Source organism: Numida meleagris, chromosome 7 (assembly GCF_002078875.1).
Source record: "Numida meleagris isolate 19003 breed g44 Domestic line chromosome 7, NumMel1.0, whole genome shotgun sequence".
Taxonomy (NCBI): domain Eukaryota; kingdom Metazoa; phylum Chordata; class Aves; order Galliformes; family Numididae; genus Numida; species Numida meleagris.
Window position 1 is genome coordinate 21,010,184 of NC_034415.1, and position 23,293 is coordinate 21,033,476.

Sequence of the window (23,293 nt, forward strand, 5' to 3'; positions counted from 1 at the left end):
GCAGACAAAAAGTTGCAAAACTAAGTCAGATGAAGTAGAACTCTATCACCATTCACTGACTCTTATCACTATACTTCCAGTGTTTCACATTATGATTTTGCTTTAATGACAGTGTCTTCTACAACTAAGGCTGTCAGAGTCTTCAGAGTCACTAAAGGACAAAGAAAAGCCTCACGTTTCCACGACACAAATCCTCTGCAATCCCAGAATAAGAAATGATTCATGGGGCTTGCAACAATACAGAAAGGGAATGAGCTAAAGAGGCGGCTTGTCATAACCCATCTATGGCTGTATGCTTAATCTCTGCATCAATCTTCTTATGACAAGTGAAAAGTGAGGACACCATATTGACTTACAAAACGTACAAGTCACCCTGCCCACACACCTACCATCTGCAGGCTGGGAGCAGCCAATCCAACTGCCCAACTCCTGACAGATCCAAGCTAGGCTGTTGCTGTCGATCAGGACAGATCAACCCGATCAGCCACAGAAGCCCATGCCCAGAGCCCAAGGGTTGAGCTGCTCACAACATGGGGAAATACCAGCTGTCTGGGCAGCACCCTCCCCTAGCAGGGACTCCCAGTGTGACAAAAGGGCAACAGGAAAGGCACAAGCAGGATGGCAGGCTTGACATCCCCTGTGGGCTGCCACATTGACTACACTGACCTACATCTACTCCTCTACCGTTCTTTCCCTCTGGCTTTCTGCAGTGCTATTAACACTGTGCTGCTACTGTCCACGTGGAGCAATTAGGAACAGAGATTATTCTGCCATACACTCATTGTCAAAAACAATCATCTTTTCAAACCTAGATTGACAAGGGACAGGGACTGTCTTTCTTAAGCCTTTATGGAGCCAGTTCATGTACACATATAATGCTACAGTCAGAGCAAGACGACTCTACTGCCCTTAACTGCCAGAACAAACTTCATGCATTCACACCACCTCTTACAGGGAGCTGCAGGAATTGGAAGTGTTGCCAGAAACAGGAAGAAAGGCAGAACTACAGGTCAACTAATTCAGAGTATTTAACAAAAATTCATATTGGAGAGAATCTCCAGTGGCTAAAAGCGTACCGTGTAAAGCAAAAAGACACTCCCAGCTCATAGGTCAGTTAAGGTCCTTACGTTTTTAAAAAAAACCTTCCTCTTCACCTCAAACTCAGCGTTTGTTCTGACTTCTGTAAACATCTGAATCACTAATCACATGAGGGCAAAGACAAGGAAGTCATCACACCAGTTACTACAGTTCAGCGAAGAAAGAAGCTCAATATAGAACACTATTCAATCTACCCGTAGCCAATCCAGATCGCAAGCTCTCCCCCACAGAAGAAGCCTCTCAAATCTTCCTTCACTTTGCTCACACACTGTTTAGTAGTAAGAACGGAAGACAATTGACTCCACCAGCTGTATAAACCTGGTAAAATACAAAATATGTTTCCTCCAACAGCAGTCAAAAGACAAAGACTGGGAGTTGAACGTTTCTTAGGATTTCTTACTTCCTGTGCCCACTGATGTGTTTGCTAGAGCACTGAGACCATGCACTCTGCCCAGCAAACAATGACTTACACCAACTCAACAACAGATAACACTGAAGCGTTGTTAGGGCAGCCCCAGAGAGCTATATACAGTCACACAAAGCTCTGAACGAAGGAATTCACAGAGGTCTCAGGAAATGGGTTTTCATATGACTAGCCACCACAGCATGTGTTTATGATAAATATTGCAGGCAATCTCCTCAGTTCCCCTCGGTACTTTGGCTCCTTGCAGCAACTCTTCTTCCCCACTTTTAAATGCTTTTGATTCATCGTGAACTGGGAGAAAACAAAGGGGAACACCAATTCATCTTTTCAATTATTTTTACACATTTCTTATCTGCACACTCCAAGGTGACTTAAATGGAGCTTTCTGAGTCTATCACATCAAACTGACTTGACATCAAGTCTGAGCATTTTGCATGAATTTGATGCTCTTGAATTCAGTACCCTTCATTCAAAAAGACCATCCAAAGAAATACTCCGCAGTTTCAGTTAAACTGGTAGGTGAAATAAGTGTTTAACATTTTTATGTTGTTTTTTTTAAACTCTTTTCTAAATGCTAGTCCTTCATCTGTTTGACAATACGCTGAGATAGTTAAAAAACTGGATGAAAGACTTACAGTCCCTTCAATTTTCAAGCTCAGTGTACTTAATTTTTATTTGTAAAATCTGTCTCCAATCTTAAAAAAAAAAGTTCCCCATAAGCTAAGATAGCATTTTTCTGGATGCTTTTGGTTGAAGTGACATTAAAAAGTTTTTCCAAGAACAGTTCTGGAATACTTTCACATTGCAAGTCCTGAGTAAGCTTAAATAGGACAGCAAAGCCCTCAATCACGGGCTGCAATGGATAGCAGATCCAGTGTGAATATTGGAGCAATTGGTTCATGGGGCTTAATGCTTGAATTAGCTAACTACCTCAGCCACCTAAACCCATATAGGTTGTCATGAAAGCAGATTAAATAACACTTTTGGGGAAGATTTTAAACATATAAACTTCATTTGAATTTGTTTCTTACAATGTCTACAGCTTATTATATAACAGTGCTTCTCTTCAGGAAGAAGAAAAAACCCCACAATGAGTTAAAGTATCTTCATTTAAAGACCTCTTCATTTCACAGACAGTACCTTGGATGTAAGGTCTCGATGGAAAATGCCTTTGTAGTGAAGATAACTGATTCCCATAGCGATGTCGTATGCCAGTTTCACCCTCACTGTCCAGGGCAGATGCTGGTTACTGTCTAATAGCTGTTCCAGGTTACCATAGTTGATGTACTGAAAAGACAAAACAACATTTATAATTAACTAACTTCAGATATTGTGAGAAATGTAAAATTCATCATTACACAACTGCCTTCAGCTCAGCTACACATTAAAAACATTTTTTTCTTAATTGCCAAGCAGGCAGGAAGCTCGCCAACCAACAGAGGCTGAAAATGTCTCCCTTCCCCACCTCTACCAATGCATTAATGTTAAAGACGCACGCAATAGCCACCACTACATTAACACAACAGTATATAAATGTTTGTATTTAAATAGACCCTTCAGAAACACCTACAATATAACACTACCCTCTCATTTCTGTGCGAGGAAAATAAAGGAAGATGAAGAACTGGCTCTCAGGCAGAATAAAACAAAGAGAAGGCTAAGTATCCAAATGTAGGTCACAGAGCCTGATCAAGTTCCCAGATTATCAATTCCCTAAACTGAAGCAACATCAAAGAAAAATATTACAATATATTACTGTAAGTTAAACTTTTTCACTGCTGTATCTACATGTCTTAATCAGCAATTTGATTCCCAATGTGTTCAGTACATCAACTCCATCAGATGGAACCTCCCATGAAAAGGAACCTGCACTAAGTATAAGATAAAGGTTACAGGAGACCGTAAAACAAACCAGAACCCAAACAAATGCTAAGCAGTATAACCCAGGGCTGAGACACAGCAGCTCCTCTGCTTTTCAAATCACCATTACAGCAATGGTGGACTTGTGCTTTATGTGCCTTACGCCACAATAACAGCTATGCTGCGTTTGAGCAGCATCTTGTTTCACCAGCTTCTTGTCCCACTTCTTGCTGGGAAGTACACTTGCTCAGCATTTGTTTTTCTCCTTTTAAGTACGAACCTTTGGCTTGATCACAGTGCTGTGCCCTTGAGCAACCATTCAGGCAAAAGGTGAGCAGAAGAGTTACTTTCTTACATTCAGACACCCTTCGAAGACAGTTGACAGATAGCTCCAATCTGGGCCAGATTTTACAGCAGGGATAAACTACCTTCTCATATCAAAGGAGGCAACCTCAAATAAGGGGCCCCAGATATAGGAAATACTCCAGTATTCAACAATTCCAAGTTCTTGCAACCATCTCAAGACATTGTTTCACATTCTTTGCGTTAGACTAACAGCAGGAGAAAAAGGACAACAGTATACAAGATAGGATTTCAAAATAACATACACAGTAGCAATGCTAACTCAAATGGGTCAGCCAAAAAGTATTTTAGAGTTAGTCAAGGAAAGCTCTTGAATTCTAAAGAATCTGACTGATAGTTTAAAATGCCCTGTCTTGATTTTAAATAGTATATATATATTTTTGATCAAACTATTGTCTTTTGTGCTAGTATCAAGATAATTGTTTAGATAATTGTGCTTAGTGCATATCATTTTGTAAAAGAAAATGCCAAATGGTCCCTCTCCAAAAATCAAAGCCAACAAGAGTGAACACACTCATGATGAAAATCTAATGTTTAGCACAGCTATAGCTCAAGCCCTGCAGCTTGGGAGAGGGAGGGCAGGGCACTGATTGGATCAGTACACTGAAAACAAGAAATTGCAGGCTGGTTCAAGCCAGAGATCTGAAACAACCTGGCTCTCATGCTGCAAGGTCACACACCAGGAGGGCAGCAGCTCTGGAACAGGCTCAGAGGCTGTGCAATCACCTTCCTTGGATTTTTTCAAGACTCAACTAGACAGAGCCTCAGCCAACCTGACCTAGCACTGGAAATAATACTGCTTTCAGCTTTTGCAACTTTGATCTTTCTTATTGCTTTTGCTTGAATCCCTAAGGGAGCCAGATGAGCGACATTACAGCACTCGAAAAAACCCAACAAACATCATTCAATATCATTTGTTTTTTAATTTATTTTTAAATCACAAGATGGTAGCAAGCTTAAGGAAAAGAACAGCAAGTTAGATAATTTTCCATTAATTTCACGTATATTCTCAGCGCAATTTGTACTTCTCATCCAGTTATGTTCAAATCAGCACAATAGTGACTGATCTGGAAGAGAAGGCCCAAAAAACCTAGCTCAGTAACTGCAGTTAGGGACTGACAGTTAGCAGCTACTTTGGACCATTTCTCCTTTCTGACTGGACAATAACAGATCATACATATAGCACTGTCATACGTGAGTTCACTGGCAAGCGAGTGGAAGGGGAAGGGAATTGCTGACCTGGCTTCCTGTTTTGTTTAGGGCTAAACTGTGCCATACCACAATGATAACTGTTCCAGAAACGTTAATAAATAAAACAAGCAATTGGTAAGAGTGTTGAAATACATACTGAAAAGTGGCAGTGATAGCTGTCTGCTATCTTGAGTATGATTATGTCCCCCTTTTCATTTAAGTAGCCTACTGATTTGATGACCCATTGCTTCCATGCTAGTGAAGTACATCTGATATATTTATTTCCCCAGCACCTCTCAAGCCAAATTAGCTTGCAAAGTCACTCACCCATCTTAAAGTAAGGACTGCATTCTAGCACAGACTGGGTAAACATCAGATACGCAGGGGACACAGCATGCACGAGCTACAGAAGAATCAAACCTGACTCTGGCACATTAAAAAACCCACAAGGCCTCCTATCAGAAATTATCACCAGAGTAAACATCAGATCTCATTTACTAGACACGAGAGTTCCAGTTTTGGTTTTAATTTCTACTGTACTTCTTTGAAGCATAACAGGCTAATCAAGTGAACGACTCAACTAAGATTTTCCTACATCCATCAGTAAGACTCTAGCTGATCTCAGATTTTAGCTGGCCAGCAGATAACCTTTTCACGTAGAGTCCTTACTTCTCCCCAAGGCAAGTATCACACAGAGTTCAGCGTTCTCTCAGTGTCACAGAAGTAATCCAATTCTTCGGATCATTCAGGCTGATAATGCAAACAGTCAGCCTGATGGCCTGATTTATTCAGAGCCCTTCAACAATGCCTTTTCGGTGCAGACACAAAATTACGAAGATTGTTTCTTATTTGCCAATGTAACTGAAAGAAAAATACTTGTTCTCAATCTTGTAATAGTGCAAACCAGCTCTGTGTGGTAAGAATATCCTAGAGGATAGCAAATTCACCTCCCCCTTAGAGAATATTGGATTTTTTTTTGTCCCTGAAACATTTCAGAGCTGGTATTTTCAAACAAAAACCAGTAAGGCCATAGCACACACATCATCTCAAAGCATTATTCCACTACAGCAACAACAGACATTGCATAAGCGTACAAGCAATTGGAGGAGAGATCCGATCAGGCTACAAGAATGAAAGCAAAGGACACTATTTCATAGAGACCTCGCAGCTAAATGGAGCAGTGTTCAGACCTTTTCAAACTCTGTATCATCAAGTTGCAGTGACACAGCTACCCATTATTCCTACTGCTAGCTTTTTGTCATGTAACAGGAGACCAATAGGCAGTTCATCTGGTTGCCAGAATATAAAAGTACCCACCATTGGTTGCTTACTTTTGCATTTACTAGAATTCCACACAGCAAATTGAATATTAGCATAAAAGACCTTGGCATTTTAACTCACAAAAATACCTCTTTAGCTACAATTTTATCCATGATAAGAGTTACTCGTGCTTCTGTTGCGAGAATGGAAGCTCAGCAAAACTGAATATTGCATCTCTCCCAAATCTGAGGAAAGAGGTCAGCAGCTTCTTTGAAGGACAAGTTACCCAGAAACACAGGTGCTCTCTAGATCAGAGAGCTTTGAAGCAGCTTCTGATATTACTGCTGCTTTTGTAGCATTAAGCTATAACTCTTTCCCACACAACAGTCATGGCATAAGGAAACGTCATTTTAATCTAGGAACAGCATAACAGGACTGCTTCCTTGCAAGCATTTGCAGTCACGTTATCAGATTCAAGCATTTAAAATGAGAAATTGAATGAAATTCAGCATGTAATAGTACTTACACATGGCACAATGTGATTAATTTCAAGAAACTAATACTGAACCTTCAGCTTCCAGGTTTTAGCCTTGAAATGAAAAACGTCTTGAATGTATTCATAGGAAAACTAGAAGCTTTCAAAGAAAAGGCACATCAGATTTACACAACTCCAGCAGCTAGAGCTTAAAAACATAGACTCACCAAGTCTGAAGGAAAAGAGAGAATGGAAATGAAAAGAGCTTTCAACACTATTTTGAAAATCAATATTGTTTCAACACGTAGGTCTAATAGAAATAAGTCACCAGATACTACAACACAGGAAAGCCAGTAAAATGTTGACCTACTATTTACTCTGCTTTAAATGTCAGTGTTTCACAGTGACACAAAGCAAATAACCACAAGACAACTCTGTATGGTGGCCCAAATGTTGCCAAAGGCAATTCATTAGGCGGTTAAGAAAAGTAGGTGTGGAGAGTGTATTTAAAATGACAACTCAAATGTGGTAAGTAAAGAACATGAGCTCTGGGACCCTGGAACACTGCAAAACACTGAGATACTAAGGGATGAATATTCTGGAGCAACTCAGTGAAGAAAGCAAAAAGAGAAGCAGGAACATAGAGAAAGTAGAGCCATGGCTGTAAAGCCTTCAGTGTGGAAGACAGGGAGACATCAGAGCAAAAGCCAGACTTCGCAAACAAAATAATAACCTATTTGAATCACCTCTGATGCTGGAAGTAAAAGATAACTCTCGTGCCTAATAAAAAAAGTGGAGATCTTGTCATTCAGCTTTATGCAGAAGTTTTAAACCACATATTTTGAGGAGGACACAACCTAAGTTCTCATATTTAAACAGTCATCTGTCACACCCAGCATTTTAAGTGACTACTTTGAAGGCTTCTGGCTGTAAGACAACAAGCCGATGTGCCCTTCTGCCCCAGCTGGCATAATTAGCTGCAGTGGGAGGACTGGAAATTTCCTAGTTTCCCCCATCTGTTCTCATTAGCTTCAACCCAGCAGAACCGAAATCAGAGACAGCGTTAGTATGTTCAGAACTACTACATGAGATACTACAAACTGACACGCTGAGACTGTCTTCCAGACTAAGTGTAATTGTTTTTGAAGTCTGTTCATAGACCTCTGCTTGTCAAGAAATGCACAGTTTAAAAGTCTGCAAACCCACCTCACCCAAGCGCCTCTGAGCAGTAACCTTCCATTTACGTTAAACATCTAACACACTGATGGCAGCAAACAAAATAAGCAGTAAGTCCGAACAATCTGGATGCTTAATTTGGGCTGTACAAATACATTCTTGGTCAGCAGGTGAACTGATGTTGCCAAGGAGAAAACCACAGCACTGACCATCAGAACACGCAGGTGAAGGAAGCACATTTCAGCACAAAGCTCAGATTTTTTCATGAGGCCAGAAGGGCCCTAGTGGCTAGGCAAAGCTGCCTGATTAAAGGATTAAAAAAAGCCACAACTCTTCCTCTAAAGGCTCCTTTTCTTTCCTGCTACTTGGTTGCTGAAAATACTGTCTTCCAACCAATACAATTTTGTTGTTTAATTGAAAAAATGTTTGTTTGTTAAAAGAATGTTAATCATCACAGGACAAAAATAATTTTGCTTTAAAAAGTGCCAGTTACTCATAGGAGAGAGACTAAGCTTTCTAGTGCAATTGCCATAGCACAGTTACCATTGGAACTCAGGACCAACTGCCAGGAAGCACAACAGATCTACCTCCAATTCTTGTACTGTGTCAGGTGTTGCACCGATCGATTCACTGTCTCTTCCTTCTAAAAAGGCATGTACAAGCACAGCTGATTTCATAAGGGCAAACAAGAATTAACACGTACTGCTCAGAAAAGAGCTTTAACGAAAGCCATTTGTCCCATTCCGAACGTTGAAGCGCTGGCAGGGAAAAGAACATGGCAAGATTTGCCTTCCTTTAATTCTCTATACCCAACAGCTCTCATGGTCAGCAAGCGCAATTCATCCCTTTCCTGTCACTCCATTCAATTAAAATGGAACGCTCAGTTGCTTGCCTGCTGCCTGAAACAGATTAGTGTAACTGAGACTTCAACTGCAGGCACATAGCAACAACGCAGTACTGCACGCAGTATGTATGAAGTAAGCATAATGGATGTTTCTTACTCACAGCCAGGTTTGACATATTTCAGGAAGTTCATTTTGTTGGAACCGGAAAACACTCCCAGTATATCTATGCAAACTGGCCTTGATAACCACTTTTTCCTGTGATTTTATTAGTAGGAAAAACAGAAAGCTAACAAGGCCCAGCACAAAACTACATTTATAATCTGAAATCCCACCGCTTGGATTCTAAGCGAAGTCTAGTTTTAGTGCCAGTAAGAATCTGTGATATGGCAAGCTAGCAACAGCATAAATTATCACACAGGCACAGAGGAGAAAGTAGCTCGTTGGTGAGACAGGCAAGAGAGACAGCATCTCCACAGTAACACTTCTGTTAGAGAGCAGAAAGCTCGCTCCGTACTGACAGCGTTCTGAGCACACTATTCACTCAGTTCTGTCTAGAAGCAAGCTGCAGCCCCCGACACGGAGCCTCTTACTTAAATAAGCTTTTTCTCACCTTCCCCACAAGGATACTAGCTGTAGCAGCCCATGGATTATATGCTTGCAAGATTCCAGATACATTACCTGTTTGCTTTATGTGAGACTATAAAGACACCTATAAGGACCTACCAAGTCCAAAAGTTACACTACACAATAACCTCACATAGAACAAACCCTGTTTGAATTCTGCACAAGAAATACTGCTTTTGAGCTGCTTGAGAGTGCTTTCCCAAGCCTCAAAACTCCAGCTGTGCCACAACGTCCATTTACATTTGAGGGTGCTCAAATGCTGTACTGACAACTACAAAATGCACCAAGGTCTCCTATAATCAGCATTGTGCAAAGCAAACATTACCAGAATTTTCTCAAACAACTCAGTTTCTGAATGGTTTGAATGGCTGATAAGTCAAGTGAAATGAAGAAAGTGAAACTACAAACCATTTGTTAGTTCATGAGCATGCTTCCCAGGGTCCAGGGTGAGAGAAGAGGAATAGGAACAGAAACCACTACAAGCTTTCAGTAAATTAAGAAGAAAAAGGGCCAGCATCACAATGTTTAACTGAACTTTGTCTTCACACGCACATGCAACAGGAAAATCCAGTCCTCAAGACAACATTCAGTTCTCTTCCCCAGAGAGAAGCCCCCAAACTGCAGTAGCTGAAGTTTGCATCTTCTCATTCCTATTGATCTAGACCTATTTCCACAATACCAGAAAGCAACAGAAAGAGAACTGAAGGGGTTACAGTTCAAGAATGTGTTTGTTTTTTTGCTGGAGACAATGGCAAATGGTCCCGTAGGTTTAAAATTAGTGTCAAAACACTGATACCAAAATAAACAAAACCAAACAACTCTCCACACCCATTGACACACCTGCACGTGATGTGTGCACGCATTCAGGGAAGGCAGCAAGGGAATAAGAAGACGAAGCTTGCTGGCTTCTCTTTCCAGTTTAGCATTTATCTGCCTTTTATCTCACTTTCTCCTATCCTCGAGACAGTCTAGGAAGGAGGAAGAGATTATCATCAGCAGGATATTTAGCAAGCCTTCCTCAGAACACAAAATATTTAGATATATCTATCTCAAAATAATAAAGAAAAAAGGTTCCTCAGGCATTGGCTCAGAAGGGACAAAAGTAAGTCATCCTCCTATGAGGGGAAAAAAAAATAATTACATCTACTATGTAGCCTGCATTGCCAAAAGCAAGAAAGCATTTAACCATGTCTGAGCTCTTAAACTCACACACAGGTATTTAAGAAAATGACTAGAATTTAAAAGCTTGCACACCCAGAAGTTCTCACTGAAACAACTGGTTGCTCATCAATTTTGATCTTGCCACCTGCACACATAAATACAGTCTGTGCACCTAAAGTTAGGCTCATCTTTTCAAAGCCTTGGCCTTTGTTTTTACATGAGGATTTCTTTAGTGTCTGATTATAGTACTTGCACTTCTGAACTTACTTCTCTGAGAATCCACCCTTCCCTCCTTGCTTAGCCAAAGACTGTGAATGTGTCTAGCAGTTTCCCTCTGCCTTCAGCACAACGCTGTGCTTACGCAGGTCCCACAGCTCGTCTCCTTCTGCTAAAAGGACAGCCACTCTCTGCACAGCTGCCCTCAACACACTCAAATTTACCTGGACGCCACCAACTCCAGCAGGTTTTTCCTTAACCAGCCCTGCAGCACTTCCCTCCAGAAGCAGAGTTTGGAAGGCCTGCTTGCATCTTCCAGAAGCCAATGTTTTTGTCAGCTTTTTGTTTCCCACACTGAGCTTTTTACTGCAGCTTTTTGAGAATTAATTCCATTCTTCTATAAAGCAAGGACCCACTCAAACCTCTGCTACTTATTCTCATTCTGCTCATCTATGCGATGGGAGATCACTCTCTAAAATATGTATCTCAGGGGAACCGTTCAAACCGCAGCAGGCAGGCAGCCACAGGAAAATGCACAGATTCATTAACTAAAGATTCCTCCCGTCAGAAATGAATAGCAGTCTTCCTCCTGTTCTCAGAGGGAGTGCTGCGACCAAGTATGGCAGCGCTGAACTTCCAATCAAACTGAAACTACACAACAGGAGATTCTTTGGGGGTATATAATCAACCCAAAAATGAAGGTAAATATTCTTCTCTTGGTTGGTGTTTTTCTGGAAATACTAAGCCTTTGATCACTGCAACTCAGACAAGATGGTTAGGTTAGCTTTCATTCATAAAAAGATAAATAGCCACCAGATGCAGGAAAACGGGAGACGATCAACTAACTTAAATAAGGTTCTTTACATGTTTCCCAAGAACCTGACTTAGCTGAAACTCCTGCAGAGGCCTGTATCAATTTTGATGGAGAAAGAGTGAAAGGGTCGAGCACACCACATATGCCACAACATCAGGGTGCAAGAGTATGAACTGGAGATGGAATTTCAGCCAGAACACTAAATTTCCTGCTTCTTGTCATTGAGAGCCAGGCCCCCTTGTGTGATTTTTAAACTGACTTTCTTGGTATGTGCAGCACATCAAGCTGTGTTTGGGACTGAAGTCTTTTTTTCTTCTTAACTAATTCACAAAAATATTTGGTTCCCAAGGAAAATAACATAAACAAAGTAAAGAATATGTACTTTGTCCTCTGTGCAATAACTTCACAGTCTCAGATGCTTTTTTGTTTTACAAAAGAATTCATGGAGTTCGAGCAGGAGGTTTGAGTGGCACGACATTTTCCAAATACCAGCACTACTCTCTCGTCTACAAACTTTTAAACTCTTACTTTGAAGAGTCGAGCCATTAATTTACATATTAATTACATATACCATATTCAGATTTAATTTTGCATCCAGTGGTGCACATACAAGGGAGTCAAGTTTACTTCTGCCTTTAATCAGCCAAACTCCAATCTCATGTAGAAGCTACAGTGATGGGTACCAGTGTCTGCAGTTCTTAAGCTGTTGGAATGAGCACGAGGGCCTATAGCATTATTTCATCAGTCAACGAAATGAGACATCTTTAGTAAGTCTAATAATAATAATAATCTAATAATAAAGCAGCGTGACTGTACTCACTTTCTTCTGACCCTCACTCTGTCCTCTTCAGGCTGATCACCTGGAGAGAATCATTAATGGAAAAGAATGGTTTTTTTCCTCTCCATGTATCTTCACCAAAAAACATCGTTTGGGCAGACACCCCTCCCTCCCAACCAAAACAGTTAGCCAACCTTGCACTCTCCAGTTAATACTACAAAAGGATATAGTTTCTTAAAGAGATACCCATACTTCTTGACAAAGATCTTGCAAGGAACAGGCCTCAACAATTCTGCAAGCTGCGAAGCGCCAAATATATTAAGCCTTTCATATGCAAATCTCTCAGGCTGAAGGAGATAGCTGTTACTCCTCTTAACAGAATGAATCCACAGGAAGAAGGACCCAGTCCGAAGGTGGAACAGGATGATGCCTTGTATAGCACAGGGAAAGGTAGAGCTGCTCAACAAGCATCAATCTGCATTTGCTGAAAGCAATTTCAGAAACATTTTATAAATCAAACTGAGAGCCTAAGTGAACTGTTATGGCAAAACTGAAATTGACAGCCCATATGCTGTGAAGACTGAGAAACTAAGACCAAATATAGCTCATGTGTTGACAAGTATTTTTAGAAGTCTGTTGTGAACAATCAAAACAGATGAAGGGAGGTACGTGCACTAAAGCAAGTTTATAAAATGACTGCTTTTCAAAAGTATCAAAGATATACTAGAAATGATTTTGCAAGCTACACAAGGACAAGCAAAAGTACTAGGTCTACCAGTGGCCCTGAACAAAGCTATTAGAACAGCATATGTGCATACGTATATGAAATACAAGTATCTAGTATTTGAATTTATATTTTTAAATCTTCCCTTAAAAAAAAAACTTTTTTTTTTTAAAGAAAGATAACTTTGATGCAAGAAATGTGAAGCACATCCCAAGGCTTAGGATTTAAAGATTCAATGTCTTTTAAGTTTCTGAAAGATATTGCTAGAGACTTGGTTTGCCACGTTATAAACACATTCATCTCCAAATATAAACAGAAACTTCCTAACTTTTTGGCTCTAAGAAAACTCCTCATTACCTATGTCTGTTTCCTTTCAGCAAGACAGCTGCTGAATGACAAACGCAATGCTTTCATTTGTTCATAACCAAGCTCTGGTGTCCATGTACAGCGAAGTAGAGAGCACAGTCAACAAACTTGTCTTTCTACAAACAATCTGGTTTTGGGGGACCTTTTTAGCCTCAAAAGACTGAACCCATACTCACAGGCACACACAAAGTTTTCACATCTTGTACGTTCACTGTAAATCTATTCCTCAATGTGAAATGTAGAATACTCCACGGGTCTACATATTTTGAAATGGATTGATAGCAGAATTAACAAAATATTTCAAGGTATCTGTTACTTTGCAACAATTTTCTGTAGTGAGATAATGAGCGTTTTTTCTCAAGAACAGAAACATAAAGCACTGTGCAGACAGTGAACAGTCCTAACAGACATTCTCTGTGATGCACTCATTCTATTTCAGCACTGGAAAAAACAGCTGCAATGAAATGGAATGATTTCTCACCTTATATATTACAGACTAGCCTAGTCTTCTTAACACCTGAGTCGTTTCCTGCTTCATTTTAACCCCTACTTGTGCTGCCATGGCCCTTACTCTTCTCCTCGGATCCTACAGAGCTTCTCATCCAGTCCCCAGTCATTAAAGGGGAATGAAACTACTACTGCATCAGACAAGGTTACCATTACTCTTCTCAACAGGTCAAGTCCCTAGGGGCCAGATGAATGGTTTTCTCTTGACCCCAAAGCAAGTATGTGCTTAATGACTCCTGTAAGGGAAAAGCTAATGAACCCAAACAGCCAAATTAACAGAGGAAATAACACAGATGTGTGCTGCCTAGACTTCAAGTCCTACACTGAAAGGAGCAAAAGAAGCAAGGAAATATCATCAATAGGTACTCCAGTTTTATACCACATAACCATTCCTGTCTTTAAAGCATACCTTCCTGAAATTAAACATACTTAGTCCTGATAACAAAATCCACTCCAGGGAGGGTACAAAGTAATCATAGTTTAACAGAGGACGTGAGGTTTCTGAAGTGCTTTTGTTAAGGCTAAACTTACTTTTTTGTACTTGGGTTTTATAACTACAAAGGCCCAGATTGCTTCTACGTGCTGCACATTCCAGCACTGGCCACAGTGCAGTACCACTGTAACGACCGTTCTTCCCGTTCACATGGAGAAGTACATAAAATAAAGCTGTAGCTATAAATGAATGCTACAAGAAGTATCTGAACTAAGGACAAAAACAATGAGGCACGCAAGTGGAGATTTATTACAGTATTAATCCACAGACCACGCTATTCATTGGTTGAGAAATCATACGGATCAATTTAATCTGCAGAATCTTACACATACTTTGAGTTCTTACAGAGTTTAAACAACAGACTTTCTGCAGCATCCTAGAGCTGGGAGGCATTTAAAAATGTCAGCTGTTGGCTACTGAAAGTCAGCTGAAAGATACCCTTCGTCATCATAACATGTTAACCTTTTTTCCTTATTTTTTTTTTAAAATCCCATCTGTTTATACTAATTCATCTAAAACAAAGGCTCTTAGAATTAACAGGTATATTCTCCAAGCTGTCAGTAAAAACACCCAATAGAAAATTTGCATCGTTGCTCGCTTCAGAAATTTGCAGCAGTTGCTAGTTCCACAAGGCCTCGAAGTAACGTGACATTCTGCCTGAAACCCCCACTACACTGAAATAAGATGCTTTATAGTAGGTGCCTAGATACTGCGGTAAATTTCAGTAAGCAAAGGTAGCTAATAAAAAGCACAGGGCACTAAGGAATACAAGGTGATCTGGAAGCCTTTCATCAGTATGGCTTGGCAGTGTATATCCTCAGCAGTGAAAATACTGAGCAATATGTATGAAGTAACAGAATTCTTCTGCCAACAGCAGATTCCTCTCTCTAATACTTTGGGCAGTTACTAAAAATAACTATGGAATACGTGCAAGAATATATTTAGGGACCTATTTACTCTGTATTAAATAATTTAATACAGTAACACCATTACTATATTATTTTCTAGCAGTATAAAACTTTGAGTCTTATTACTTCAATTTTCTACTTAGTGCAACCCGTAACACAATTTTCATCTTCTTTTCAGTCATATCAAAGCTCACACTCACCAGCCTCTCCCTGCAGCGATTTACTCACTTATTTGAGGGACACTGAGCCACTGAGTTCCCTAGGGCTGATGGGCCAGCCTACTGGGATCACCGAAGCAGAGTTAAATATTTACAGCGCTACAGGCGTAAAACTGAAGTTACTCAAACAGTATGAGTCACATTCATGTAACAACGTGACTTAGCATGTGTTGTAGGAGAGGGTGAAAAGAGGAAGCAGGGAAGGAATGGTGTACCCGGGCCTTTTAAAACTCTTAAGTGTGCAACTTCTAAATAGAAGGAACTGTACACCTACCATTTTTGGTTTAGAACAAGATACCCAAGGGATATCTGACACAGTTTCCCTGTTTCAGAGACAAAAAAGGCTCTCCACAAAAAGAGCAGGAAAAAAGAAGGAAGAGATGGGAAGATGCTTCAATAAAACATTATTAACGCTCAGTGCTGCTTGTGAAAGTTTTACGTCAGAAGGACCCTTCCTCTTAAAGAATGTTTTCCCTTCCTTGTAGAAGGATAATTCAGCACAGTTGTAACAATTCTGAGAATTTTAAGCTGTTAATATCTTTCTTCCCAGTTATTACCATCTCCAAGAGCAACAGAATAGCATAAATAGGAAGGTCTCCAAATGCCTGAAACCCCACTTACTGCACTTACAGTTTGCCTAAACTATCACTTCAGCTTTCACCTAAGCAGGGAGTTTTCAGTTATCACAAAGGAACTTATTAAAAAAAAAGAACCCTCTCTCTGAAAGCCACCATCTATATCATTACGATGAGCTTTAGGAGGACAAAAGGGATGCACTGTGTGAGGAGGAGAAAAAAAAAAAGAAACAAATGAACTATGAATTGTGGTTGATGGTAAAAACAGCTGTGTCAGATTCAGCAAGCCATTACAGCACACATCAAAATTGTCCAATAGCAATTATCTTGCCCAAGATGAAAATTAACACGTCTGGAAGGATTTCTGCAGTAAATATTTCCCAGGGTTTCTGACACAGCTACAAAAATTAACTGAGCTGAAAACGTGCATGAGTTCAAATAATTTTTTCTTTTTTTTTTTAATAAAAAAGCTAAACCAGCAGTCAAGACCTTTTTCTTACAGCAGTTCTTGGCACGTATATCTGCATTAAAACTGCATTGCCAGCATGCATTACTGCACACATCAACATTCTAACCATGTAGGAAGCATTTTAGAGCTCAAGGCACCTTCATGCATGCCTGCATCTGAAAGATGCACTACACGAGGCTGTCGGTAAGGACTCACCAAATGGGGCATGGAAGAAACTGAAGGAGCCACGTGCACAGAATGGCTGGCTTGTCCCTTACAATCATTTCATAATTATTCAAATGCCACATGCACAGCTTCTTAAAATGAAGGCTGCTCATGTAAAATGTTGGACCTGTGAAATATCTGATACTGCACCAGACACTTAGGATGGAATCAAGAGGACTGTCTGGGTAGGATGTCAAGGAGAAAGACTGAAAGACTGCTGGAGAAGCATGCTAGGCAGACAGCGCATCCAGCTACTGGCTGAAATAACACCGCCCAGCCCTCGGCTGCTGCCCTCGTGTTCCTATCACACTGCCACAGCCCTGCCCTCGGTCTGAGAAAGCTCCAATGCGTATCACTGAGCAAATGCAGCTATAGCTTCAAATTGTGGCAGCAGAACATTTGAGCCCTATTTTCCCGTCATCCAAAATAAGTAACAGCCATAATTTTTTTCTAGTAACAATTAGCTATTGTTTGTAAAGCACTGCAATTTCATGATAACTCAATCAACACAGTAACTCTCCCTTGCTCATTTTCTACACGCACAGCTGTCAGGACTTGCATTTTCCCGATGAAGGAATTACCAAGCTGGATGACTCTGCACACATACATACACCCAGCTATAACAATATTTAAGCTTGATCTCTCTCAGCAGTTCAGATTAATGGGCTTAACAGAGTTCAACAAAGAATTAAAGCTTAGCAGAAAGGTATTGAGTGGCTGCTATACGCTAGGCCATACACTATGTTACCTGCTTTCATGTAATGGGCCTATACAACATGCAACACAAAGAAATGTGTTTGCTAACCTCCTGGTAATGGCTCCTACCTGGTCTCTGAAAACTCAGTAATGTCTCGTGCCAACTAACACCACTGCCTGTATTTCCGTGCAAAATTCTGAAAATCTGAGGATGCTGTGTGCCAGGAGATGAAGAAAGCACAGCTAATAGAGCTGTTAGATTAGGGAAGTGGCCAGAAAACACCAAGAAGTTTGAAAGAGAGACTAGAATTAGGTTGGAGAGGCATGCAAGTGCATGCATGCAGGAAGCACCACAGACTCACAGCCTCAGAACCAAATCAGTAGCCACAGATTAGAGGTGAATATTAAGAAATATCCAGTTCTTAGTTTTACAGAAAGCGAGCACAGTAAATCTATGCCCATCAGCTTGATGGGCATGAGACAGTCTAAAACCTACAAACTCATCTGAGCTCTACTTCCCTTAAACATCTGTGTGCTTTCATGGACAGATGTCCCCGCCACCCTAATTATCCTGAAAGATAGCATATGCCATAGTTTCTGGTTTGAGTAGAACTTCAAAAATAATATTGCATTTTCAAAACTGATACGATTGTAGATTTAGAACAAGGTCAAAGTCCTAGGACAGCCAATAATTAAGCAGTTTTTTGTTGTTGCTGGAAAAACAAAACAAACTGCTTAAGTAACAGTTTTAAAACCAAAAGCCACTTAAGACAAAAGACAATTAAAGCAATGTAAAATGCTGCCAACGGGGAAAAAAACCAAGGCCTGCATACTACTAACATCTTCCTCAGGCAAAAAACCTGCTCTGCATGATCCCTGCGTTTAGTTTCCCATGTGTTTAAAGACGCAAGAAAAGAAAATGTAACACTGCAGACTGCCTTCCAATAGTGAAGTACTGTATGTTACTACGACAGCCCCTTCACTAGCTTGTAAATCACACAATGCTCCTCTAATGTTTGTGGCTGTTGCCTTGCCTGCTAATAGCATGGGGGCTACTAAGCACAAGTCATCTAAATCCATTCACCAATTATATGTCACAAGAGCTCAACTTCTTATACCACGAAAACATACGTGTACAAATAAATATGACTTCCCACCACCCCCTCAGACACAAGCTCTAAGTGATGCTGTATCTCTTCTACTTCGAAACATCATCAACAGTATCAAAACACAACTTCACTTACTCTGCATAATCCATGTCAACAAGTGATAATTATGCTCCTTTCAGATCAGGTCCAGCATAGGCTCAAGAGAGAAAGGACTCTCCCTACAACTGATCTATATACTTATAAATGGGCTGCTGAACCAACAGGTCATCTCCAAAGAAGTAAAACCCTGGGAGAAGTTCCGTGTGCTAGCAGTATCGGGCCAGCATCAATTATGTTAAGCTGTGGAAGGTAGGAGACCACCTTTTTGGACCACAAGCTGAAAAAAGCCACAAGACAGTGGATAATTTGTTTATCCTCCTGGGCTATATTCAAACTGGTGACTCACCATGTGCATCTTGCTAATTACTCCTTCAGCTGGCCATTTCAGCCCCCTTCTCTAACCTTCAGAAGACATCAGAACCGAATCATCGCTGTACACACACTTCAAGATGAAGAACACCTCTACCAGCAGAAAACACAATTCCACCACCTGAAACACATGCAGCTCTCAACTTTTAAAGCTCTATAAAACTGAAGAACAACTACGGTTTGGGAAAAAACAACGTGTGGATTCCCTACACATCAACTTATGATGCCCTTAGGTTGTAGTTTTTCCTATCAAAGGCATTATATATGTCCACTTCAGTCCACACAACAAAAAGCTACACACCAGTATTAGCTACGTGTATTTTTATACCATGCAACGAGAGCTAATCTACTTTTCAAAATTTTGCAGGAACCTTCTTTAATGTAAAATTTTTAAGTAATTCTTTGGCAAATGTACCAGGAATCCATTTTAATTGATAAGTAATAACATACACGTTACCACTTGTCTTTTATTTTTAGGTGGGAGAGAATAGGGTTAATCTTTTAATTAAGTAGTTCCTACAAAATAAATACAAATAAGAAACATGAACTTTACAAAACAGGAGCATCTCCTCAATCTGTACTCAAACTGAAACAGCAGAATAAACACTGCACTGATTTTTGACACAAAATAGCTAACACTATTTATAGCAGAAGAACTCTCCCTTCTGTTTGGTTTGGGGTTTTTGTTTGTTTGTTTTTCCTGAGGGGAATTAAACACATAATCCAGTGAAACTTGGTGGGAAGACCCATGTGAACTAAAATTTTGGTTTCTTATTTGATAATTAGACCTTGGCCAGGAAATATGGGCAACAAAATAGTTCCTCTTTATGGAGCTCAGATTAAGGTGTAATCTTCATGCTACTCCAAATAAGAAAGATAGCAGGGACTGAATACACTGCTATCACTCAGCTGAAATATCCCTGATTCACCTGTGAAACACATATGAAATCAGAGAATACCGAGACTTAAATGCAATGCAATGTCTCCAAAAGAAGTCTTACTTAGGAGCATCTCAATGGTAACCCAAATATCTAATTCAGAATATTATCAGTGGAACTTTACATTCCTACTGTGATTTTTTCATCTTAATGAGACCTTCTAATGATAAAAGATATATGAGGGCTATCAGCAAATTCAGTCCCAAGGCCTGATGCTGCAATCTTCCCTCCGCATAGCAAGCAGCACGTGGCTGCCTATTAAGGCCGCATGAAAGAAAACTATGACTCTAGGAGAAGAGCAATTGCAGAATCCAGCCTGTGAGCAATTTCATATTGAGTATGTATATCATGAAATAGTCTTACCTCAGTAAGTGCGTGCAGCTGTCCTTGATGCACACAGACACCCATAAACCTACAAGAAATAAGAAAAGAGAAGTGGTTTGGGCTTTCTTCCCTTATTTTTTTTTGTTTTGCTTTGTTTTTTAAAAAGAAACAAGGATAATAGAAAGTACTGGCAATCTCAAGAAAGAATGAAAAAGGAGAAAAAAATGATCAGCCTCAGACAATGCATACCTCAAGGTCAATTATTTAAAAGTCTCAGCACAAAACCAAGTTATCTGCCTACACTGCAATATATGTTCCAAGAGAGCACAGGAAGCCGCTCAAACAAGATGGAAAGTTACTAACTCTACTACAAGCAAAGGCCAGCATATAATGTTTTCACAGAAAGGAACAGTCTCAGGGCTCCCTGCTTCAAGGAAGCCAAGTAATCCACTGTTGGTCTGCATAAAGTGCAAATTACTTCCCTTTGCATTGCGCTGAATAAGCATGAAAGATGTTCCTTTCTACCCCATTCCTAGCCACAAAGGACTGTGAGGGCATGTGCGTGCAGCATACTTCTCTTTTCCCCCGTGCCTCCCTTTTGCTTTCAACATCGTATGAAAGGAAGTTTTGATGGTATCTGGTACATGCACATCCCACTGCACAAGACTCAGACTCCTGCTAAAAGAAATGACCATCACCATCACCCTTGACTTTTCTGCATAATGACAGAGAAAATGCCATGGATTTAAACATAAGAAGAATTACTAAAAGCTCATTTTTCTACAATACAAGCTGAGCTTATAAGTAACAAAATGCAAACTGACTGTAACAATAAACATCTCCCACGAGAAAGCTCAGTACAGCTTAACCTGTATGCACCTCCGACTCCTCCCTGCATGCTCAAGATTTTTAGATTAGCCAATTGTCAACTTTATCATTTAGATTTTGGTCTCTGTGGACAAAAATGCATTGTCTGTTATTTCTACAATGTTCAGAAATCTCCACTTCGCAAGCAAGGGGTAGAAAGGCACAATTCCATTAAATGTGATGGGAATACTGTGGAATATGAAGGAAAAGGCCCTTTTCCAGCCTCAAAACTTTCTGAATTTAAAACCAAAATGATGCAAGATACATGTAGTACTAGTTCAGCTAAGCTGCTTCTGAACAAATGAATGATCCTTACTGTTTTCTTGTCTAACAGCTGACTGGCAAATTATAAACAGCCAAGGAGAAATACCATAGGTAAGGTTCTTTGCATAAGCTGAGCTGTGGAAATCTGTTTTTATAACCAAAAGAAGAAGCAGGACTCATACTTTAAAGACTATTGCCTGCTCTTACCTCAAATAATACCTTCTCCAAATGAAATATGCATTTTTTTTTAATTTGAGAGTGAAAACATAATTTCTCTTAATGAAGAGCAATAAGGCACAACGGGTGTTCAGAAAAAGGGGGAGAAGAGCTGTTTTAGATATGTTATCTACACAAACATTGCTCTGAATTTCACTTCATACAGCAACTGCATAGGAACTCTCCTGTATACGTGTTCACATATTAAGCTTCCTACAACTAAGAAATCTAGACCTCTCCAAAGCAGGAGTCTGTTTCTACTTCTGTGCATTCTGCAAGACTTATAGAGCACGGTGTTAATAGTTTCACTTAATCCAAGATAACACTTACAATTTGGAACTGGTATTTTCTCTTTTCTGAAACACGCTAATGGCACGAGGTTAATCCTGTATGCTGCAGTACTTTCATTCAACAAAAGCTGAGGTTAGACAAATATAAATAATGTTGTTTTCATCTGAATATCAATTCTTCCTTTGTAAAGGCATATCACTTTACTTCAAATTGGGCATTCATTGTAGTTGACTGAATTCTAAAATATAAACGCAATTAAGAATTCTGTTAAAATTAAATTTGTCGTCTCATCTTTACCAAACAGGAGAAATGTCTTTCATCAAAATACTGGTAGAACCTTTTTCTGATAACGTGTTTGCTCAAAGGAAGTCTCAATGGAAACATATTCATAGCCTCAGTGAACCTACACTTTGAGCAGAAAAGACACACCGGCTCAAGTTACAGAGAGTAAGAGCTCAAGAATTCTTCAGCATCTTGGATTTCTACTAGGAAACAGACTAACATTTCTAACTTTAAATCAGAAATTAAAACAAAGCTCAATACCGTGATCACATGAAAAATTCAAGACAAAAATATATTTATAAAACCCACATCTTTAGAAGTTATTAGCCAGGAAAAGAGAAAGCAGATATACTGATAAAACAAAATGAATGAGTTTCCAGGCAACACATTGAAACCATTAAAAGATTGTGTCAAGAATCGCATTTTTCAGACCCTGGAAAACAGATTGATAGAGTAGACCTCTAGTGATCCAAATTCCTGGAAAATGTCATCTTTAACTGCTGTATCTAGAAATACTAAGCCTCCTGGTTAAGCCAAGTACTGCTACAAAATACTATAGGAAAGCTTTTTCACTGAAAGATAATATATGCAGCAGCTACCAGGAAATACAATTACCAAGTTTAACAGAAGATTCCAATTTCTGAGATTGACCCACATGAGATTCCAAACTGTATGGATAGGAAGCTGACGTGCTGGCCCAGTACAGCTGAGATGATTCCTGCTGGCGAGACGCACTGTCTCCAGAGCCAAAATGTGCTCGTAGGTGAACTTCAGCAGAATGGCTCGTCAGCCAAGGGTTACACTTCCTATAAGCATTTCCAGTTGGAAGGAGCTTCAATGAGTAAGTCATCCACAGCAGAGGTGACTATTTGCAGATATAAGGAAGTTTATTTTTCAAGACAGTACATCCAGCCTTATCAGAAAAGCTGAACCATTTCCAAAGTCAAAACCGGCAGCTGGAAAATTTTCCCCAGAGGCTGCAAATATAAGGGATGCTATTTGAGTCCACACTGCTAAGGACAGTGCAGAACATTTCCACAATCTGCATCACCTGTCCTGCTAAATAAGAGGAGGAAGAAGTATTCTGGA

General features: G+C 39.9%; 1 protein-coding gene across 8 annotated transcripts in view; it reads right to left on the reverse strand.

Moving 5' to 3' along the window:
• The window catches only part of TESK2 (testis-specific kinase 2), a 70,187-nt gene that overhangs the window by 20,230 nt on the left and 26,664 nt on the right, over positions 1 to 23,293 (reverse strand). For 7 of the 8 annotated variants that reach the window (XM_021405585.1, XM_021405586.1, XM_021405581.1 and 4 more), the window contains 2 exons: positions 20,324 to 20,372; positions 2,663 to 2,809 (listed from right to left, as the gene is read on the reverse strand). In XM_021405585.1, coding sequence (XP_021261260.1) covers positions 2,663 to 2,809; positions 20,324 to 20,372 — 196 coding nt within the window. Of the gene's footprint in view, positions 1 to 2,662; positions 2,810 to 18,999; positions 19,144 to 20,323; positions 20,373 to 23,293 lie in introns of those variants that run through there. The other variant, XM_021405587.1, reaches the window with a different exon arrangement.